The 17863-nt window shown below is 64.3% G+C and overlaps 2 protein-coding genes across 7 annotated transcripts; both read left to right on the plus strand.

The window, feature by feature from the left end:
- The first annotated feature begins 2669 nt into the window (after positions 1-2669).
- LOC107181234 (testisin-like) lies at positions 2670-6852 on the plus strand. Of its 6 annotated transcripts, XM_042972260.1 has the most exons (7): positions 2691-2772; positions 2888-2917; positions 3005-3031; positions 3241-3409; positions 3920-4203; positions 6103-6257; positions 6525-6852. In XM_042972260.1, the coding sequence occupies exons 1-7, from the start codon at positions 2706-2708 to the stop codon at positions 6756-6758; spliced, it is 966 nt and encodes a 321-aa protein (XP_042828194.1). In that variant the 5' UTR covers positions 2691-2705; the 3' UTR covers positions 6759-6852. The 6 variants fall into 6 exon arrangements, with proteins under 6 accessions (XP_042828193.1, XP_042828194.1, XP_042828192.1 ...); XM_042972259.1 differs by lacking the exon at positions 2888-2917 and having other exon boundaries at positions 2670-2772; positions 2918-3031; XM_042972258.1 differs by having other exon boundaries at positions 2888-3031.
- Positions 6853-15670: 8818 nt separating this feature from the next.
- ZG16B (zymogen granule protein 16B) lies at positions 15671-17616 on the plus strand. Its single transcript, XM_042971951.1, has 4 exons — positions 15671-16040; positions 16121-16200; positions 16419-16524; positions 17161-17616. The coding sequence occupies exons 2-4, from the start codon at positions 16149-16151 to the stop codon at positions 17510-17512; spliced, it is 510 nt and encodes a 169-aa protein (XP_042827885.1). The 5' UTR covers positions 15671-16040; positions 16121-16148; the 3' UTR covers positions 17513-17616.
- The last annotated feature ends 247 nt before the right edge of the window (positions 17617-17863 follow it).

Consider the following 17863-nt stretch of genomic DNA (forward strand, 5'->3'; position numbering starts at 1 on the left):
GCCCACGGGCAGCCGAGGGGTCACCTCCGGCAGGGGCTCCCTCCCCACAGGCAGCATGCTGAGAACCCTTCCCCCTCTGGCCCCCCCACCCCGCCCCTCCAGGGCTTCCTCCGCAGCATCCCCTGTCCTTGCTGCCGCGCTCCTCCGAACCCCGCAGCCCCCTCTGGAGCCTTCTCTGGACGCACAGGGCCTGTATGTCTCCGTCAGGGTTGTCTCCCGATGGCCAGAGAGCCAGGGAGGTACTCCCGGCCCCAGCCCCGGGGCCCAGCCGGGATGGCCACAGCTGGGTGGGATGCGGGAGCTGTGGCCAAGGACGGCCCCGAGCCCCGAGCCCCAGGCAGAAGAGTGGGCCTCCCGCCTGGCAGCCGGCCCTGGGGGAACGGAGCCCGAGCTGGAACCCCAGTAGCATCCGGCATCCACGCCAGAGCCACGGGCTCACCCCCGAGGTCATCGCCGTGCGCGCCACGCACCCACGGCCGCGTGCCAGCTGGAACAGCGTGCCGGGTGGCCCGCCAGGGGCGAGTGCGAGCCCCTCCTGCACGTGTGACCACAGACGTGGACTCTGGCTGCCGCCGCCCGCCTTCTCCAGGCTGCTTCTGGGGCCGGCGCCTGGGGGAGTGGGGGGGAGGCGAGGCAGCAAGGATAGGGAGAAGGAGAGGACGACAGGGACCTCCAGGACCCCCCCTGGGCTTTGCACACCCTGCCTCTGTATCCCAAAGGGCAGACATCCCCCACGGAGCGTGGAGGGGCCACTCCCGGGCCACTGGCCTCCCCCTGGCGCTCCCCCCCCCCCCACCACAGCACTCCTCCTGGGCCAGGAGACCCGGAGGTCCCTCCAGGACGGCGACAACAGGGACCCCCTCCACCCTGGGAGAGGCTCCGCCAACCTGCATCCCCTCTTCTCCGTCTACCTTGTCTCCTTCCACCCCTCCCTTTACTGCTCCATCACCCCTTAGGTTCCACAGACACCAAGCCTGCCCCTCATGGGCCCGGGAGGCAGCCAATGGGCAGATGCACACGCGACAAACCAGATGGCCGTGGACGCTTCAAAGGGCTGGGAAGGAAGCGCGGCTTGTAGTGAAACAGCCCTCCAAGGGGGAGGAGGCAGCAAGCTCGCTGTAGACGGGAAGCCAGCAGAGAAAGCTTCGCTGAGGGGTGACGTTAGCACCGAGCCCGGCCGTGAGGGAGCCTGTCGTGCACCTCTCTGGGACCTGGGACAGGAGTCTGCGGGGAGAGGCGACCCCAGGCTGGAGCCAGCCCGGGGTTCGCTAGGGGAGGGGACCGGCAAGGGGTGGGGCTGTCGCGCACTGGGAGAGCCGGGATGGTTCTGGCAAGACCTGGGGCCGCAGCCTTCCCTCGGGGTGCAGTGGACAAGGGACTGCCTGGGGTCCCTGTAAGGCGCCAGAAGGCAGTCGCCGGCCCTGTGACTCGGGCCATGTGGCACACTTGGCCCCAACCGCAGGGAGCTCCCAGGAGATTGGCCAGTTACAAGTGCTGTGGTGCCAAGGGCCACAGAGGGGAACCGTTTAGGGAACTCCGCCCCCGTGCCAGGGACCCGGTCCCGTTCTGTCCCTGAGCCCATCTGCTGGAGCCCATGCCCGCAGGCCCCACTCTGCAGCTGACTTGCGGGAGACACCCCAGTGTATGAAGTCAAGGAGGCGTGCCGACAGGCCAGCTTCACCCTCTGGAGGAAGTTTCGTGTCACCCAGCACCCCGGGTGTCACCAGCGTCTCTCTCAGGGTGCCCTGGATCCAGGACACCGCGGGGAACCCTCCCTCCTGTGCCACCTGCTCCTGATCCCTTGGGCGCTCACCACCCAGGCCCAGCTGAGCGTGTTGTGGGGTCAGGCCCCGGAGCGGGGCTCCCACAGGGGGGACACCTAGTCCAGGCTGGCTCCCCTGACTGGAGGGACCCCAGAAGCCAGTGCTGGGAAACTCATCATTTTGTGAATCCCACCACACCCCTGATAGTGCTTAGGACACAGACGGGGGCACCAGGAAGGCACAGCCTCCCAGAACCTCGCTTAGGAGAGTCACTGGTCATAGGGACACTGGGAGATAGATAGCCTAGGGGTGTCTCTCTCATTTGGGCCATTTTGTTCCCCCAAGGACCTGGGCAGGAAAGAAAGTTTGTGAAAGGGGTTTCAACTTCCAAGATTTAAATTGGAGGAGGTGGGGAAGGGGGGAGAGAAGGAGGTGGGGAGGAGGAGGAGAGGAAGGGGGGGGGGGGGCGGGAGCCTGCCACCAGGGGGCAGCCAGGCTTGGCAGGGACTAGCCTGCCTGTGGGCTCAGGTGGGGAAGAGACCCGAGACTATCACTTCCCCGAGTCTTCTCCAAGAAGGGAAAACACGAATCTTCTCTTCCTGGCTCTGCCCAATACCGCCAGGCCCCCAGCGGGCGCTCGGTGAGGACTTGCTCTCACGGGGGTCCTGGTGGGGACCGGGCCTTGGCCCTTCCCCGAAGAAGCGCTGGGTGGAGGAAAGGGGGCAACGGGCAGGGCAGCCGGGATCCCAGGGCTGCAGACAAGAACCGTTTGGGGGCACGGTGTGGTTGGGGTACCCAGCTCGAAGCCCTCGGACCCGGACCGGTCCCGCTGGGGGCGGGGGGGTGGGGGGAGCGTCGCGGGCGTTCCCTGTCCCCCCCCCCCCCGGGGGCGCCCCGAGCGGGCGGAAGCAGAGGGGGCGCCGCGAGGCGGCAGAGGCGGCCATGGGCGCGCGCGTCCGGGCGCTGCTGCTGGCGCAGCTGTTGGTGCGAGCGGGGCTCCGGGGACAGGGTGAGCTGAGGCGGGGGCTGCGGGCCGCCCCAGGGGTGGTGGGGGACGGCCGGGGCGCGTGGAGACCGCGGGGAGCGCACCTGGCCGCCCGCCATCCCCCCTCCGGGCCCCCCAGGCGTTCAGGATCTGGACCGGCCGTTTCCAGGTAAGGCGCCCGGGACGCGCGCCTCCCCGCGCAGGGCACCTGAGCCGGAGCGCAAGGGGCGCCTCATCTTGTCCTCTCCCCGCCCAGGTTTCGAGAACTCGTCGTTGCTCACGTGTAACTGCCGGGCCCCGGGGAGGGGGGGGGGCGGGGTGGGAGGGGCGGCGCCCGCGCGCCACGTGGGGAGGGGCGCGAGGTCCCCCGGTCCCTGGGCGGCGCGGCCCCGACGCGCGCGTTTTCCCAGGGGCCCCTCGCGTTGGCTCGCGCGGGCCGGTGGGGCGGCCGGGGTCGTGCGGCTCAGCCGCGTGCCCGTGCGTCCGTCCCAGGGCCCTGCGGCCGCCGAACCGTTTCGACGACGCGCGTGGTGGGCGGCAAGGACTCGGAGCTGGGGCGCTGGCCGTGGCAGGGCAGTCTGCGCTTGTGGGGCGCCCACCACTGCGGCGCCAGCCTGCTCAACCGCCGCTGGGTGCTGTCGGCCGCGCACTGCTTTGAAAAGTGAGTCGGGGGGCGGGCGGCCCTGCGACCCGGGGTTGGGGGGCCGCGTCGTCCGGGCCCGACGCGTGCGGATTCAGCTCTCTTATGCTCCCGAGCCCCGGGCCCCGCTGCAGCCACGTGAGAAAACCCTGTTCCGTCTTTTCCAGAACGTTCTTTACAGCATTCCCGTGCCCTTTTGTGTCGTGTTCTTTTCTGTCTTCTCCCCGAATGGCAGCACCAGCCGCCCCCTCCTCATCCCACCTCCCCCGGTGCAGGTGCACCACGGGGCGGACCGGGGTGGGTGAGCTCTGGGCACAGAGCCTGGCCTGCGGCAACAGTGGTGACGGGAAGTGTCTGGTCCCGAGCATCGATTCATTCCTTTTTAGGGCGGCTGTGGGAGGCGGCCCCCTGGCTGAGGTGACCACACCTCAGGCGGAGGCAGGCTGCTGCCCCCAGGCCCTAAGACCTCAGGTGGGCTCAGGGCCCCTCCCTCCTGTAAAGACCCCTGACCGCCCGCTCCTCCCCTGCCAGGCACACTGATCCCTTTGAGTGGTCCGTGCAGTTTGGCGAGCTGTCTGCCTCACCGTCCGTCTGGAACCTGGAGGCCTACCACAACCGATACCAGGTGGAGGAGATCATTTTGAACCCCATGTATCTGGGGGCGTCATCCTCTGACATCGCCCTGCTGAAGCTGTCCTCCTCCGTCACCTACAATAAGTACATCCACCCCGTCTGTGTTGCGGCCTCTTCCTCTGAGTTCCAGAACCAGACTGACTGCTGGGTGACGGGCTGGGGGAACATCGGAGAAGATCAAGGTGAGGCTGGGGGCGGGGGGGGGGTGGGGCAGGGGGGCTGCGGGCTCCTCTGTTCTGTCCACAGCGGCTTCAGCAGCCCCCACCTGGGTCTCTGTGCAGCTGGGTCCCTCCTGGGGGCTGCCCAGCAGTGCCTGCCCCCCCCCCCCCCGCCAGGGCAGGACCTCCTGTCCCCACACCCCGTTCCCTCTGCCTTCCAGAGACTGTGAGCCCGAAGCCACAGTGAGAGGGAGGCCAGCTGGGCCCAGGCCCGCACTCCGCACCCAGCCTGCAAGGGCGTCGGGGGTGGCGGAGGTCGCGTTAGAAAGGCCTCAGTGGTTATGTGTGCGTTCTTTCCGCTCAGCACGGGTGCCCACCCAGCCCCCAGCCATCCCGCCTCCCCGCTTTGGCTCTTCCGTACCTTCTGCACCTACCTGCCTTGCCACCCTGTCTCCTTGCCTGGAGTCCTGAGCCCGTTGTCCGTCTTTTCAACGTCAAAGCGTCTCCTTTCTCTGACTCCCCACTAAATCTGTGGGGGGCGGTCCTTGGGCCAGCATGAAGCGTCACCCGTGCACCTCTGCCCCGGGGTGCCCTGGGTCCTGAGCGCCACACACAGGGCCTGGCTCCTATGCCTGGGCGGCCCCCTATGCTCGTCCCTGGCCTGGCCCCTTCCGGCAGCACCCCTCCCTCAGCAGCGATGGCAGAGAAGGCTCCTCGAGGGCGCGCCGCGTGCCGGCACTGTTCTGGGCTCTGGACCCTGAGGACCGAGCAGGGTGAGGTCTCTCTTCTGGACCTTACCTGCGAACGAGGCGGGGCCATTTTTATACCTGCTTTATCGATGAGGAAAGGGAGAGACGGACAGAAGTGGCCGTAAGGTCCCAGAAGGAGTCAGTGGAGAAGCCGGGGCTCACTGGCCGAGAGAACAACGTGTCCTCGAGGTCACACGTCGGGGATCGGCAGGGCGGAGAGAGAAACCCGCGCCAGTCCTGCCTTCCTTTAGAGTTGGGGTCCTGTCCCTTCCCTACAAGGGACTGGAGAGAGTGTCCCCCTGCCCCCTCTGCTCCCCCTGCAGATCTCTCCTGCCCCAAAGGGCTGAGTGGGTGTGAACCAAGGGGCTCGGCCACCAGACTCCCTGGCCCGAGGCTGACGGGTAGTCAGGGCCGGCCCCAGGCTCCCGCCTCCTTCTAGAAGGTAGGAGGGGACTCTGGCCGCCACCCCCCTTGCCTGCTGGGAGGCTTAGCTCTCCCTCCTTCAGGCTGGGAGACCCCAGGCCAGGCACCTCCTCCCCCTGTGCCTGGGCCTCCTCATCTGCAGAACAAGGCGAAACGGTTCCCAGCACAGAGGGTGGTTCTGAAATTTAAAGAGGTTCCTACCTGAGGGCTCAGCAGAGTGCCTGGTGGACCGGAGGCTCCACCTACACGTTAACCGTGGTATCCTCGTGAGGTCCTCGGACGGATCAGCCGGTGGCTCGGGCCCACGCTGAGGAATCGGACAGATTTGGGTTCACGACGGGCTCTGACGCTTCCCCGGCGCTTTGCTGGGGGTGGGAGGGGCAGCCCTCCCCGCCGAGTCTTTCCTTCCCTGAGGGTGGGTCCCCATCAGGCTGCGCCCTAGGAGGGCCACGGGGGCCCCAAGAAAGGCCTGACGGGCAGCTGAGCACAGTGACCGTAACCCTGCTCGCCTGTGTCGGCCCCTCCCCACCGGCTCGGGGGCCGCTTGCCATCCGCACGCGCCCGCAGGGAAGCCGGGCCTCGGCGATGAGCTGCGGCAGCGGGTCCGTCCCCCACGACGTGCCGGGTGCTGCTGGCCCCAGGGACCCTCGTCCCTCCCCCCTCCCCCGTGGCCTGTGCCATCTGTCCCAAGCAGATGGCAGAAGAGAGGCTCAGGGTGCCGTCTTTCTTTGTCCCCTCGACCCCTGGGCAGTGCTGCCAGCCCCCTACCTCCTCCAGGAAGTACAGGTCGGCATCATCAACACCACCATGTGTAACTACCTGTACACACAGCCCCTGGTCCGCTACGACATCTGGGGGGACGTGGTGTGCGCCGGCGATTCCCAAGGAGGCAAGGATTCCTGCTTCGTGAGTGTCCCTCTCCACCCCAGCCCCAAGCCCGAGGGCGGCCCGCGCCTCATTTGGTCCGTGTGTCAACCCCAGAGGGTAGAGACCAGTGCCCCACTTCGCAGAGGCAGAAACTGAGGCTTGTTGACTTCCGGGGTGGGGGGGAGGATGTGCACCCGGTCTGCCCGGCTCCCAGCCCCTCCTGCTGTCCCTCCCGTCTCCACTGGCCCTCGGGAGCCCTCCCCCCCCACTCCCCGCCAAGCCTGGCTCACCCGCGCCGCTCCCCAGGGTGACTCCGGTGGCCCCTTGGCCTGCGAAAAGAGAGGTGTGTGGATTCAGGTTGGCATCGTGAGCTGGGGATCGGGCTGCGGTAGACCCAACCGGCCCGGGGTCTACACCAACGTCAGTAGGCACTTCAACTGGATCCGGACGCTGATGGCCCGCGGCGCCCCCAGGCCAGTCCCCTCTCGGCTGCTCCTGCCCCTCGCCGTGCTCTGGGCCGGGCTCCCGCAGCCGGCCTGAGCCCAGCGGAGTCCTGAGAGCTGGGGCCATCTGCTGAGCCAGGCCCCGTCCCCCACCTCGTCCCTTTTCTAATAAACTCCTTAGCGTGTTGGAACCGATGCCTCGCAGAGCATTCTGTGGCCCCGGGTGGCTCCCCGGACACCCTCACGGTCCCCCCGGGATCCAGTCCTTCACTCCTAAATCTCGCTCCAGCTGTCTGCGCCACTCGGGTTTGGGTGACGAACCACGGAGCCCTCTCTGGTTGGTTCAATCGGAAAGATAGTTTACGGGAGGACGTTAGTCACCCCCGGGTCGCTGGGGGCCAGGAAGACCGGAGCGGGGTGCAGCGGGGGGAGCATCCCGAGCCCCCCGGTGCTCATGCCGGTGCGACCCTCCACCCAGACGCCAGACGCTCCCGGCCCTACCTCTGTCCCCGAAAGGCCGACCCGGGACCAGGACTGGGGTGTGGGAGGTTTACTTGGGAGGTGACGCCGGGAGGCCCCAGTGAGGAGCAGGGAAACCGAGGCAGGGAGGGAAGCAGCCCGATGACGTTTGCCCAAACGAGGGGGTTCCCGCCGAGGGCAGCGGAGGCAGAGTCCTGCTGGAGCGGAGAAGCCGCAGGGACACGGCTCGGCCTCCCCTCAAAGCAAACCCCCTTGCTCACCCGACATCCCGGGAGGAAGGCTGGAAGGGGGCCCTGGTTCCCCCAATAGGGAGAGTGGGCGCACCAGACCGAAGTCTTCCCACCAGGCGGAGAGGCCCCCCTCCCCTCCCTGTCGACTCACTCGGGGCCACCACGGCCTCTGATGGGTCTCCCTGTTTCTTTTTCCTCCCTCCCTCCCTCCCTCCATCGCAGCGGGAGGGGTTCGAGTCCACAGGCGGCAAGGCAAGCAGACGCTGGAAACTCACTGTGGCTCCCCGCTGCTCCTGGGCCCGTGGCCAGGCTGGGCCCCCCACCCCTGCAGGGACCTGGCCGTCTCCCGCCACCCCTCACCCCTCCACTCACACTGTTAAGTGGCACCCGTGAGACCAGCTCTTGTCTGCCTTGGGATCCTTGCAGATGCTGTTCCCTTTGTCTAGAATGTTCCCTCCTTTGCCTGGTGGCCGCCTGCTCTTCCTCCGGACCTCCCTTGCGACGTCGCCCCTTCCGCTCTGTCACCCTGCTCGTCACGCCCCTTACGGTCCTTCGTGCCACCTCTCAGTGTGTCGCTAGGAGCTTTGCGGTCCTTCGGTGGGCGGTCCTAAAGCCCGTGGTGGCCCAGCAACGACGGTGCAGCCACGCGCCTTCGTGGTGGAGACACTCCGTGACCCCTCCGGGAATCAGTGACAGGCTCCGGGAGGTCTGGCCATGGCCGCCCGCCTCCCCGTCCTGCGGTGCAGGTGATGCTGGACGGGTCCGGGCCGGGGTGGGAGTGAGCCCTGGGGGACCGTCCGCGCTGGGCCCCGGGGTCACCACGGGGCAGCTCAGGGTCCCCGGTTCACTCCACAGAGTCCAGTGCCCTCAATCTCCTGAGATGGTGTGTGGACAAGTGACGTTTCCTCAGGCTTACGGAAGAGACTCCACAGATGCAGACTCAGGCCACCTGCTTCCAACCGAACCGCTGTTCCTGCGCCGCTTTTTAAGGACAAACGTCAGGGCCGCCGCTTGCGACCGTGCGACGGTGCCGGGATTCTGGAGCGCGGCGCTCGCAGGAGGTGCCGCGGGGTCTCCGAGATCTGAGGAAGAGTTATTTAGGTTTTTGAACTCTAGACCCAGCGAACAAGTGAGGAGGGGCAGCACGACGTCCTTCTCGGACAGGAAGGCTCCCCGGTGGTCGCCCGCCTTCCTCCCCGAGGAACGTACCTGTCGTGGCCAAGAGCACAGAGCCCCTGCTCGTCTGCATCCCCGTCTCTGGAAACTGAGGACGTCACTTTCGTGGTGAAAGACACTGCAGATGAGCCAAGGATGGGACATGGGGAGGTCATCCCGGATGGCCCAGGTGGGACCGGTGTCATCACAAGGTCCTTAAACCGGAAGGGGTCAGGAGAGAGAGTGCAGTGAGGCCACGTGAGGAGATTGTGCGACAGAAGGGACGCGAGAAAGACTTAAGAGGTGGAAGGCAGTGGAAATGGGGCGTGGAAGTCACGTGTCTTCGTCCTGGAAAGCGACGAAGGACAATCAGGAGCGCCAGGGGTGAGGGCAGCAAACCCAAGGTCCCAAATCAGCCGGTGTGTGCTCCAGCTCGTAGCCGCGCGGCGGCCGGAGGCGGCGTTTGTCTCGCGGCCACTCTGTGCCCGGCGGCGGGGGTGAGGACGGCACCGCCGGGGGAGCGAACCGGGCTAGTGAGTGAAGCAGTGAGGACAACGCCAGGCATCGGCTGTCATCGTCGTCACCTGTCACCACCAGCCTCCTCCCCATCAGCACCCGGTGGCCCGAGGACGCCAGCTCCCAGCCCGAGAGGCCCCGGCGTGAGACCCTGGCCACGGGCCTCCTCCGCGCCACGTGCCCCGCAGCTGTGGCTTCTCACGCGTTTTCCACGGACTCTTGTTTCCAAAGGCTGTTAATAGACGTTGCTTGTAAAGCGATCTCGTGCCCGCAGACTTCTGGGAGAGTGAACTTCGCTTGTCGTAGGACCTTTCTAGGACTCTGGTGGGGGTCAAATGCATCAGAAATCTGTAAGAGGGTGTGGGAGAGGCAGGAGAGAAGCATCAAAGGAAAAGACTTCCGAAGGGAAGGGCTGGAGAAGGCGCAAGGCCTTAGGACATGTCTACACAGCTGAACGCCCTGCGGCCGGTAAGGAGCGCCTAGAGCCGTTAACGTTGTCCAGGGCCGGACCCTCCTTCACACCTGACCCTTCCTAGTGTTATAGAAACCGGTGAGCTCGGAACCCAACCTTGAAAAGCTAAACCATTAGATTGATTCACACGCTAGCGGAGCTGACTTGACGCACGCAGTTTTTAGCAATTATCCTAATAAAAAGAAGCTTCGTTCTGGAGTCCGGGCCTCATTCCCGCTCGAGTATGAGGACCTTCGCCTAACTGCATTTTTGTTTGCGGACTCATATTTTGCAACTCCGGCCATACTCCCTGCAGCCAGAGCGGGGCTCCTGACAGGCTCACCCGGTGAAGCGTCTGACTCTTGATTTTGGCTCAGGTCATGATCTCATGGTGCGTGGGTTCGAACCCCGGGTCCAGCTCCGCACTGACAGCATGGAGCCTGCTTGGGATTCTCTCTCCCTTTCTGCTCCTCCCCCTTGGATGCCGCCCCCCCCCCCCAAGTAAATAAATAAACATTAAAGAAAGAAAGAAACCTGCACGAGGATATGCAGTGGGCAGTGTTCCCGAAGTGAACTGAGGGTTCCCGTGGAACCCTCGACTGGGGAGATTCACCAGAGACGTGTGAGAAGCTGCCCCGTGTCTCTGGGCCCAGCTGGGTCCGGGCAGTCCCGCCCTCCGCCCCCTCCTGTAGGATCCCCGGATCAGGTGGCTTCTGGTCTTTCAGCTCCTGTCTCCGCCGTGTGCCCTCTCCGCCACAAGGGGGCACCTGGCGAGCTGCGGCTGCCCCGTCCACACCGCCTGGCGCTCCCTGCAGGGGAGGGAGTGCTGCTTCCTCATTGGATGTTTGCTCACCGAGCAGGCCCACGGAAATGCAGGGGACCTCAGGTGCCTGAAACACAGTTTGCACACACTTGTTTCCGTGGGAGGAGGACCCCGGCCCCCTGCCTCCCGTTGCCGTGCGCCCCATTCCGTGTCCAGCCTGAGCAGCCTCTGTGTCGGACCCCTCCTCTCCGTCCCCAGGAAGTCTGTCCCTGCCCCGTCCGAAGGCCAGGTGCAAAGCCTCGCACGCAGGGCATCTGCCCACAGAGCAGGCTGGTTTCCTGTGCAGGAGCCGCGGTCGGTCGGGAGATTGAAGATGTGTCACACGCTGCCCGCGGCTGCTGGTTCCCGCCTGACAAACGCCGCTGCCGGGACGGCCGTTTACCATCACGGGCCAAGTGGCTCTGTGATTACGGAACCAGACTTGTTTGTGAAAAGAGCTCTGGGGCGCTTGAGTGGCTCAGTCCGTTGAGCGTCCGACTCTTGGTTGCGGCTCCGGCCGTGACCTCATGGTTGCTGAGTTCGAGCCCTGCATCAGCCGTGTCCGGGCAGAGCCTGCCTGGGATTTTCTCTCCCTCTCTCTGCCCCTTCCCCGCTATCTCTCTCTCTGAAATAAATACGTGAGGTTAAAAAAAAATAAAACAGCACCTCCATGTAAATCTTTATAAATCTCGGTGCACCCTCCTAATCGTTTCTTAGGCTAACTTTTCCATGGGTGCTTTGGTCACACGGGCTTCCTGTTTTCAAAGGTTTCTAAACCACGAGAAAGACTCCCAACACAGTAAGAGGGGCCTATTTCCTACAGTGTTTTTGACACTGAGGGCTTCCACTTCTATGGCCTTGGTAAGCTTATAGGTTAAAAAAAAAAAATCCCAGTTTTTAAAAATGTTATCATTTTGTTTTTGTAGGAGTGGTCCAGTCTTTCCCAAAGAAATCAAAACCATACAAAGGACAGGGGAGAAATCGAAAAAGGTCCTAAACCCCATCCTCTGGAAATAGCCGTTTTTCTGATTGAACACTGTTCCAGAAGTCTGTTTGGAAAGGCAGGTTCAAGGGCAGGCAGGAGGAAGCATAGGTAGAGTGGGGCCGGGCGGGGACCTGGACACACACATGTGCCTGCTCCCCCCAGACACCTCCAGACTCCAGAGAACGGCAAGATGTTTACAAAGAGAATAATTCTCTGAGAGGGTTGCGCCCCAGCTCTATGGCAGGGGCCTCTCACCGGAGAGAGGCAGGTGGGGTTGGGTGGATGGGGGCCAGGGTCTCAGGGGGCCTGGGGGTGGGGTTCTGGCCGCTTGCACGCGGGGGGGCAGTGGGTCTGGGGTTCAGGAGAGGCTCCCAGGTAGGCCTCAGGCTGACCGGTTGATGCCCTGTAACGGGTTAGATTGTGGCCCCCCAAAAGGATATGTCCGCTCAGGACAACTGATGTGACCGTATCGGGAATGGGGCCTTTCTTTGCAGACGTGATCAAGGTAGAGATCTTGGGATTATCTTGGGTAGAAAGCAGTTTAAGAGCTGTCCTTCCAGGAGAGAGAAAAAGAGAAGTCACACACGGGGGAACGGCACCCGTGGGGCGGGGGGAGAGATGAGCTCCGGGGGGGCAGCTAGGAGCCAAGAGGCGCCCGCCACCAACTGGGAGAAGCAGGGAACGTTCTGCAGAGACTTCGGGCTGCGCGCGGCGGCCAGCAGAAGCCTGGATGCCGGACCCCGGCCTCCGGCGCCGGGACAGGATCCGTTTCTGTTGTCTTGAGCCACCAGACGTGGTCATTTGTTAGGACACTCGGGAAGCCGGTGTTGTCCCTCCCAATTTTGTTCCTCACGTCCTCGTTAGTCCAAAGGCTGTTCACTTTTGTAACTTTGACACGACGGTGCAAAAACAATAACATGGTAATTGGCCGAGTGTGAGTACGTCCGGTGTCGGCTGTGAAACTCTTTCAACTTTGTAACAGGCTCCAATATTTGCGAAGTAAAATGTTGGGGAGAATGTCTGCTGACTTTATACTTGGAAGACTCTAGCTTGCCTGGGTCCACTCGGACCCCCTGCCCTTGGTGGAGAGCCATGGTCTTGGGAAGCTCCCGGCCCTCCCGTGGGTGCGGTGTCGATGGCGTCCGCTCGCTATCGGGAGGTGGCCCCCCAGCCCAGAGACGCCCCCCGGGGCTCCTGCCCTCGGCAGCCCACACAGGGAGGGCTTGACCATCCTTGGGAAGGAGACGAGCGCGTGATTCAAAAAGCAGTTTGATGTGGCCCCGGCACCTGATACCGAAAGGGACAGGGGGCGCCATCTGACCCAGTCCTCAGGAACACAGATTGCTGAGACCTGCACACTGTCCTCTTCTGCCTCACGACCTCATGCAGGGGCATCCGTTAGGGGCCCGTCCACAGAGCAAGAGACGGAGGCTCGGAGTGGTAGCACACAGGCAGCAGAGAGCAGGCTCAGAACGTGGGCGGGTCGGAAGCTCGGGCAGCAGCGACGTCCCGGGGCCGGCAGCGTGCCGAGCCCACAAGGTCAGCGGTGCCATCAGCGGGAAGGGCCCCGGGAAGGAGGTCAGGAGAGCAGTGGGGGAGGGGTGCCAGCCCCAGGTAGCCCCAGGTAGAGGCCGACCAGGGCTGTGGACTGCGTGTGCGTGTCCCCATTCATGTGCGGAAGCCTTCACCCTCAGCGCGATGGCCCTTGGAGGCGAGGCCCGAGGGAGGTGACGTGCTGTTTGTCACAGCAGCCGCAGCCGACCGATACGCCGGGTCACGCACACGTGTGCCAGGACGGCCTCGGGGGATCGGAACCTGGATGTCCTGCCCCCCTGGAGTTGACGCTTGGGGATGGTCCGTCTTTTTCTCTGCACTCGCACTAGTGCGATTTTAATCCCATAAAAGATGAGACAAACGTGCGCTCGGGTGTCCCGGCGTTCCACCAAAACCGCTCAGCTTCTCCAGGCAGAGTGGAAAAAAATGCTCAGCTCGGAGCGTGGCATCAGCGGGCATTGGGGCCTTCTCGTCCTCTGTGCCTCAGGCTGTGGGCACAGAGCGGCGCCCCCCAGCCCCGCACCAGAGGGCCGGGAGATCTGACTCAACCTCCCACTCCCACCCCTGCTGAAAGAAGTCCCCGTGTCCCGCTCCTGGCAGGCTGAGGTCACTGCCTTGCAAATGCCTCCACCCCCAGGGACAGAGGGCGTGTGTTCAGTCTCCCCAGGGCCACGCTGGGCAGGTAGCTGAGGGGGCAGGGCTGACCTTCTGAAAGACGTGTGCACGAGTGTGTGTGTGTGTGTGTGTGTGTGTGCGGGCCGTGTGCAAACCCCGGTGCGTGGGGAGGACGCATCCGTATGCGAGCGCACGTTCACGCACTCTGAACACGCACCTCGCGTGCGCTTTCGGGCCCGTGCTGTCACCCCCGTTGTCTGGGCAGCGGCCGGCTCTTCTCCCAGCCCCCACCCCAGGTGGTGCTTCCCGGAGTTCCGGTCCACGCGGAGCCTCCTCTGGGAGCGAAGCCCAGCCAGCCTGGCACGTGAACTGGCAGCAAAACCTTCAACAGCGCCCAGCGGCTGTGGCAGGATTGGAACAGAGTCCCCTTTGTGTGGCCGCCAGGCCTTTCCTCCAGAGCTGTGCCTGCCGGACGCCCGGGCCTATTGTGCCCCCGGCCGCCCCCCCGGCAGGTTCTGGGGGCCTGTGGACGGGCTCGCTGCCCGTGGCCTCCGCCCCACGCCTGCCCCGTCTGTGGGCCTGACTGCCCCTGGGAGCGGCGAGAGCATTGGGAGGACGGGTCGGGGAGCCCTTACCTCCCAACCTGAGTCAGCAGGGGCCTGAGCCCCAAGGGGCCTCCCGAGGGAGACGGGTGCAGGGCCGCAAGGAAGGGCCAAGGCCAGAGCAGAGAGGGGCTCTGAAGGCGGGTTGTGAATGGCTGTGGACGAGGCTGCCTCTGCTCCAGGGCGGGCAACGGGGACCCACCCGGGATCGGCTGACTTGGTGGGTGAAGGGCCCGAGATAGCACGTGTTAGGTTTTCCGGGTCACAAAGTCTCTGTCGCAACTGCTCGGCTCTGCTGCTGTGGGGTGACAGCAGCCCCAGACGATACACAAATGAATGGCCTTGGCTGTGTGCTCCTAACGTTATCTGCGGGCAACGGCACTGGAATGCCGTAGAATTTTCGCATGCTACTCTTCGTTTCAATGCTTTTCTAAGTATTTAAAAATGTAGAAAGCGCTCTGGCTCATGGGTCGCGCTAAAACAGGCGGGGCGGGGGTGCTGGATGGGGCCTGCGGGCCTCAGTTCCCGAACCCCTGGCCCAGACACCTGCTGTACTTGCGGGAGGTGCCGGGTAGATGGGGCCCCGCCCCCACCCTCCAGCACCGCCATCCCAGCGATCCCAGTGAGGTGAGCGGCCCTTCCAGAGCGGGTCAGCGCACACGCGAGGCCATTCTTCGCACCCCTTTTCTTGTGACCTACTGGGGCCTTCCCCAACACCCTGCTTTCTACTGACCCTGGTTCCTGGGGCCGAGGAGCAGTGCCGCGGGAACGGCCCCATTCCTTCTTCGTGCCCGTGGAGAATTCCACCGCTGACGACACCGTCCCGTCTGTGATTCGTCACCAAAGGCACCAGCGTGTTTTTCCTGATATTCTGCAATTTCAAAGGAGGCGGCCAAGAACCACCCCGTACGCCTGGCGGTACACGTGAGTCTTTGGGCCCCTGCACAGACATCAGATGGCACAATCGCGGCACTCAGGTGACGGGAGGTCCCCGGACGGGATGCCGGGAAGCAGGGAAGCCGAGATTTGGACGCCGTGTGGCTCCAGTGCCCCCTCCCGAGTTGATGACCGCGACCCGGTGGTTTTTCTCGAAGGGTGGAGGCCCTGACAGCCTCAGCTCCAACCCGTCACAGGGAGCCTGGACCGGTGGCAGCAGCAGGGGCCTCAGAACCCCAGCCCCGGACAAGTACCGTCACTTCCCGGCTAAGCCTGACCCCGGCCTGACCCCAGCGGCCGTCGGGGGCACTGGCCTAGAGAACCGCCCTCTCCCCGATCCGTGCCTGAGTCCGTCACCTCTGCCGTCCGGTCCGCCCGAGGCCCCTTGAGGCCAGCCCGTCCCAGCCACACACGTTCCCTGCACAAAGCCAACACCGGCGCTGTTTGCCAGGTGACAGGCCGTGGAGGGCCAGCCCCTGCGGTCTCTCCCACCTGGCACCAGGCACACAGCCCAGCTCTCCGAGGGTCACAGGGAGCTCAGCCTGAGCTCGGGGAAGCCCAGGGGACCGCAGGCTCCACGCGGGCCTGGATAAGGTCCTGAGCCGGGTTGTGCACCACGCAGGGACCCCCGGGCCCCAGGGAGCTTCTGTGGGCTTCCAGATGGCAGCTCCCCCATGGGGTGGACACCTTTCTGGCCCAGCTGGGGAGGGCTCTCAGCAAAGCGCCCCACGTCTGAAGTGCAGCTCTAGTCTACGTGCTGGGGAGAGAGACCCAGAAGCGACAGACAAAACCTGTCACTGCCCCGTCTTGTTTGTGTAGGCCGCGGGGCCGAGACAATAAACACAGCGTGTCCGGAAGGCTCCTGCAGAATGGCTCTGGGATTCCCCCAGGAAGAGCCCCCACCGCCCAGCTCCTTCTTCCCCCCTGGTGGCCCTTGTTCCTTCCTTCTGGACGGGGGCCCACAGGGACGGGGAGGGTATATAGGGCCAGGCGGAGTGTCCAGGAGCAAGACTCCGCAGGACCGGGACTGGGCCACAGGACTCTCCCCGCCAGGTAAGGCTGTGTTTGCGCCCCACGACGGGGCCTGGCCGGGCCGGACGGGGCCCCTCTCCGAGTCCTTCTCTTCTCTCCAGGAGCCTTGGGACTCGCCTTCCAGAAGCCATGCTGCTGAGGCTGACACTCGCCCTCCTGTGGAGCACCTGCTGGGCAACGCGTAAGTCTGGCGGGTGTGCGCCCTCTGGTCCCAGCGGCCACCCTCGCCCGCGCGCTCCGGGAGGCCCCGGGTCTGGGCCCGGCCCTGACCGCAGACTGACTCTAGTCTCAGGACCCTGCCGTATCCCTGCACCGCGGCACCCGGTCCAGGGCAGGGATAAGCCACATATTCGCGTCTGGGTTTTTCCTCTCCCTGACCCCGTCCCTTCATCCATCTAGAGATGTACGGGAGGGGAGGAGGCCAATACTTCAGCACACCCAGAGACCATGAATATGAAATCACCGGAATCCGGGTGGCCGTAGGTCCCTTGGGCATACTGAAGAGGTGAGTAGGAGCAGGGCCACGGAGCCCTATCACCACGGCCTCGGGACCCTGGGGAGAGGGCTTAGCACCTCTTCCCCTTGTGCCTTCGCTGGGTCTGCACGTACAGTCCTGGGGAGGGCGGCCAGCACCGTAGGGGACAGAGTGTGGGCAGGGCAGGGGGGAGGAGGCGTGGGGGGTCAGGGACTCACTCTCCCAGGGGAGTGAGGGAGTCACCTGCTTCTCTGACCTGTGACCTGGTCTGCTCAGTATCTGGGGCTCAGAAGGTGCAAGCTGGGCCCGGGGACAGCTCCCCACTGTGAGCAGTGACAACAGGGGGCACCGCCCGAGTGGCACTGTGTTCCAAGCTCCCCTTACCAACGGTCTCAGGGACTTCCCCCCCCCCACCCCCCGAACCACTCCCACTTTGCAGGTGAGGACACAGGCCCAGAGAGGCCGGGTGATGAGCCCAAGATCACAGAGCCCGAAAGCATCAGGGCAGGGGTCTGAGACCGGGACCTCTGTGTCAGGAGCCCAAATCCACGTGCGTGGGGACACGCACCCATAGGGACAGGGCTGCTGTCCTTGCCAGGCGATAGAGCACCTGGGGAGTGCTGATTCAGCCTAGGTCTGGCCCTCCAACGCTTCCCTGTCTCCCAGCATCCAGGTGCGATATGGACCCTCCTGGACCACCGTGTCTGGTTGTCCGTCATCCGGAACTCCACAGGAATTCATCCTCTACCCGGGAGAGCGCATCGTAGGGATAACTGGCTCCTACAAAATGTATTTCCGGTCCCTGAACCTATACACAGATATAGGGCGCCATGCCACATTCGGGAAGGACGATGGCAACTACTTTGTCGCCTACCCCGACCAGTTCGAGAAAGTGCTCACAGGAATCTGTGGCCAGTGCAAGCTTTTAGGCATCACGGGCCTCTGCTTTGCGTGGGATTATCCTCTAGAGTTCTGGGACACGATCCAGCAAAACAACAGTACCTCATCATATAAATGAGTGTTCCTGGGTCCCAGGGATGGGGCTTGGGTCAACCTGGGTCAATGTGGCTCGTGCTGGGCTGACGGCACTGAGGTAGCTGAGTCTGGACCCCAAATTTCAATCCACGAATAAATAAAGCTTCTGCAAGAATGGTGCCTCCAGGTGTGGTCCTTGGGTCCCGGGGTGTGACCAAACCTTTCCGAGCTGGTGGGGGGATGAGGCCTCCGGGCCGGGGGTGCGAGGTGAGGACAGAGGTGGTTCTGACATCCCAGGCCCTGGTGATTCTGCCGAGAACGAAGGCCCTACCTGTGCAGCCCTTGGACTTCAAAGATCCTCAGTCTCGGAGGAGTCTGGGCTCCAAGGACGCCC

This window comes from Panthera tigris, chromosome E3 (assembly GCF_018350195.1).
Source record: "Panthera tigris isolate Pti1 chromosome E3, P.tigris_Pti1_mat1.1, whole genome shotgun sequence".
In the NCBI taxonomy this organism is placed as follows: domain Eukaryota; kingdom Metazoa; phylum Chordata; class Mammalia; order Carnivora; family Felidae; genus Panthera; species Panthera tigris.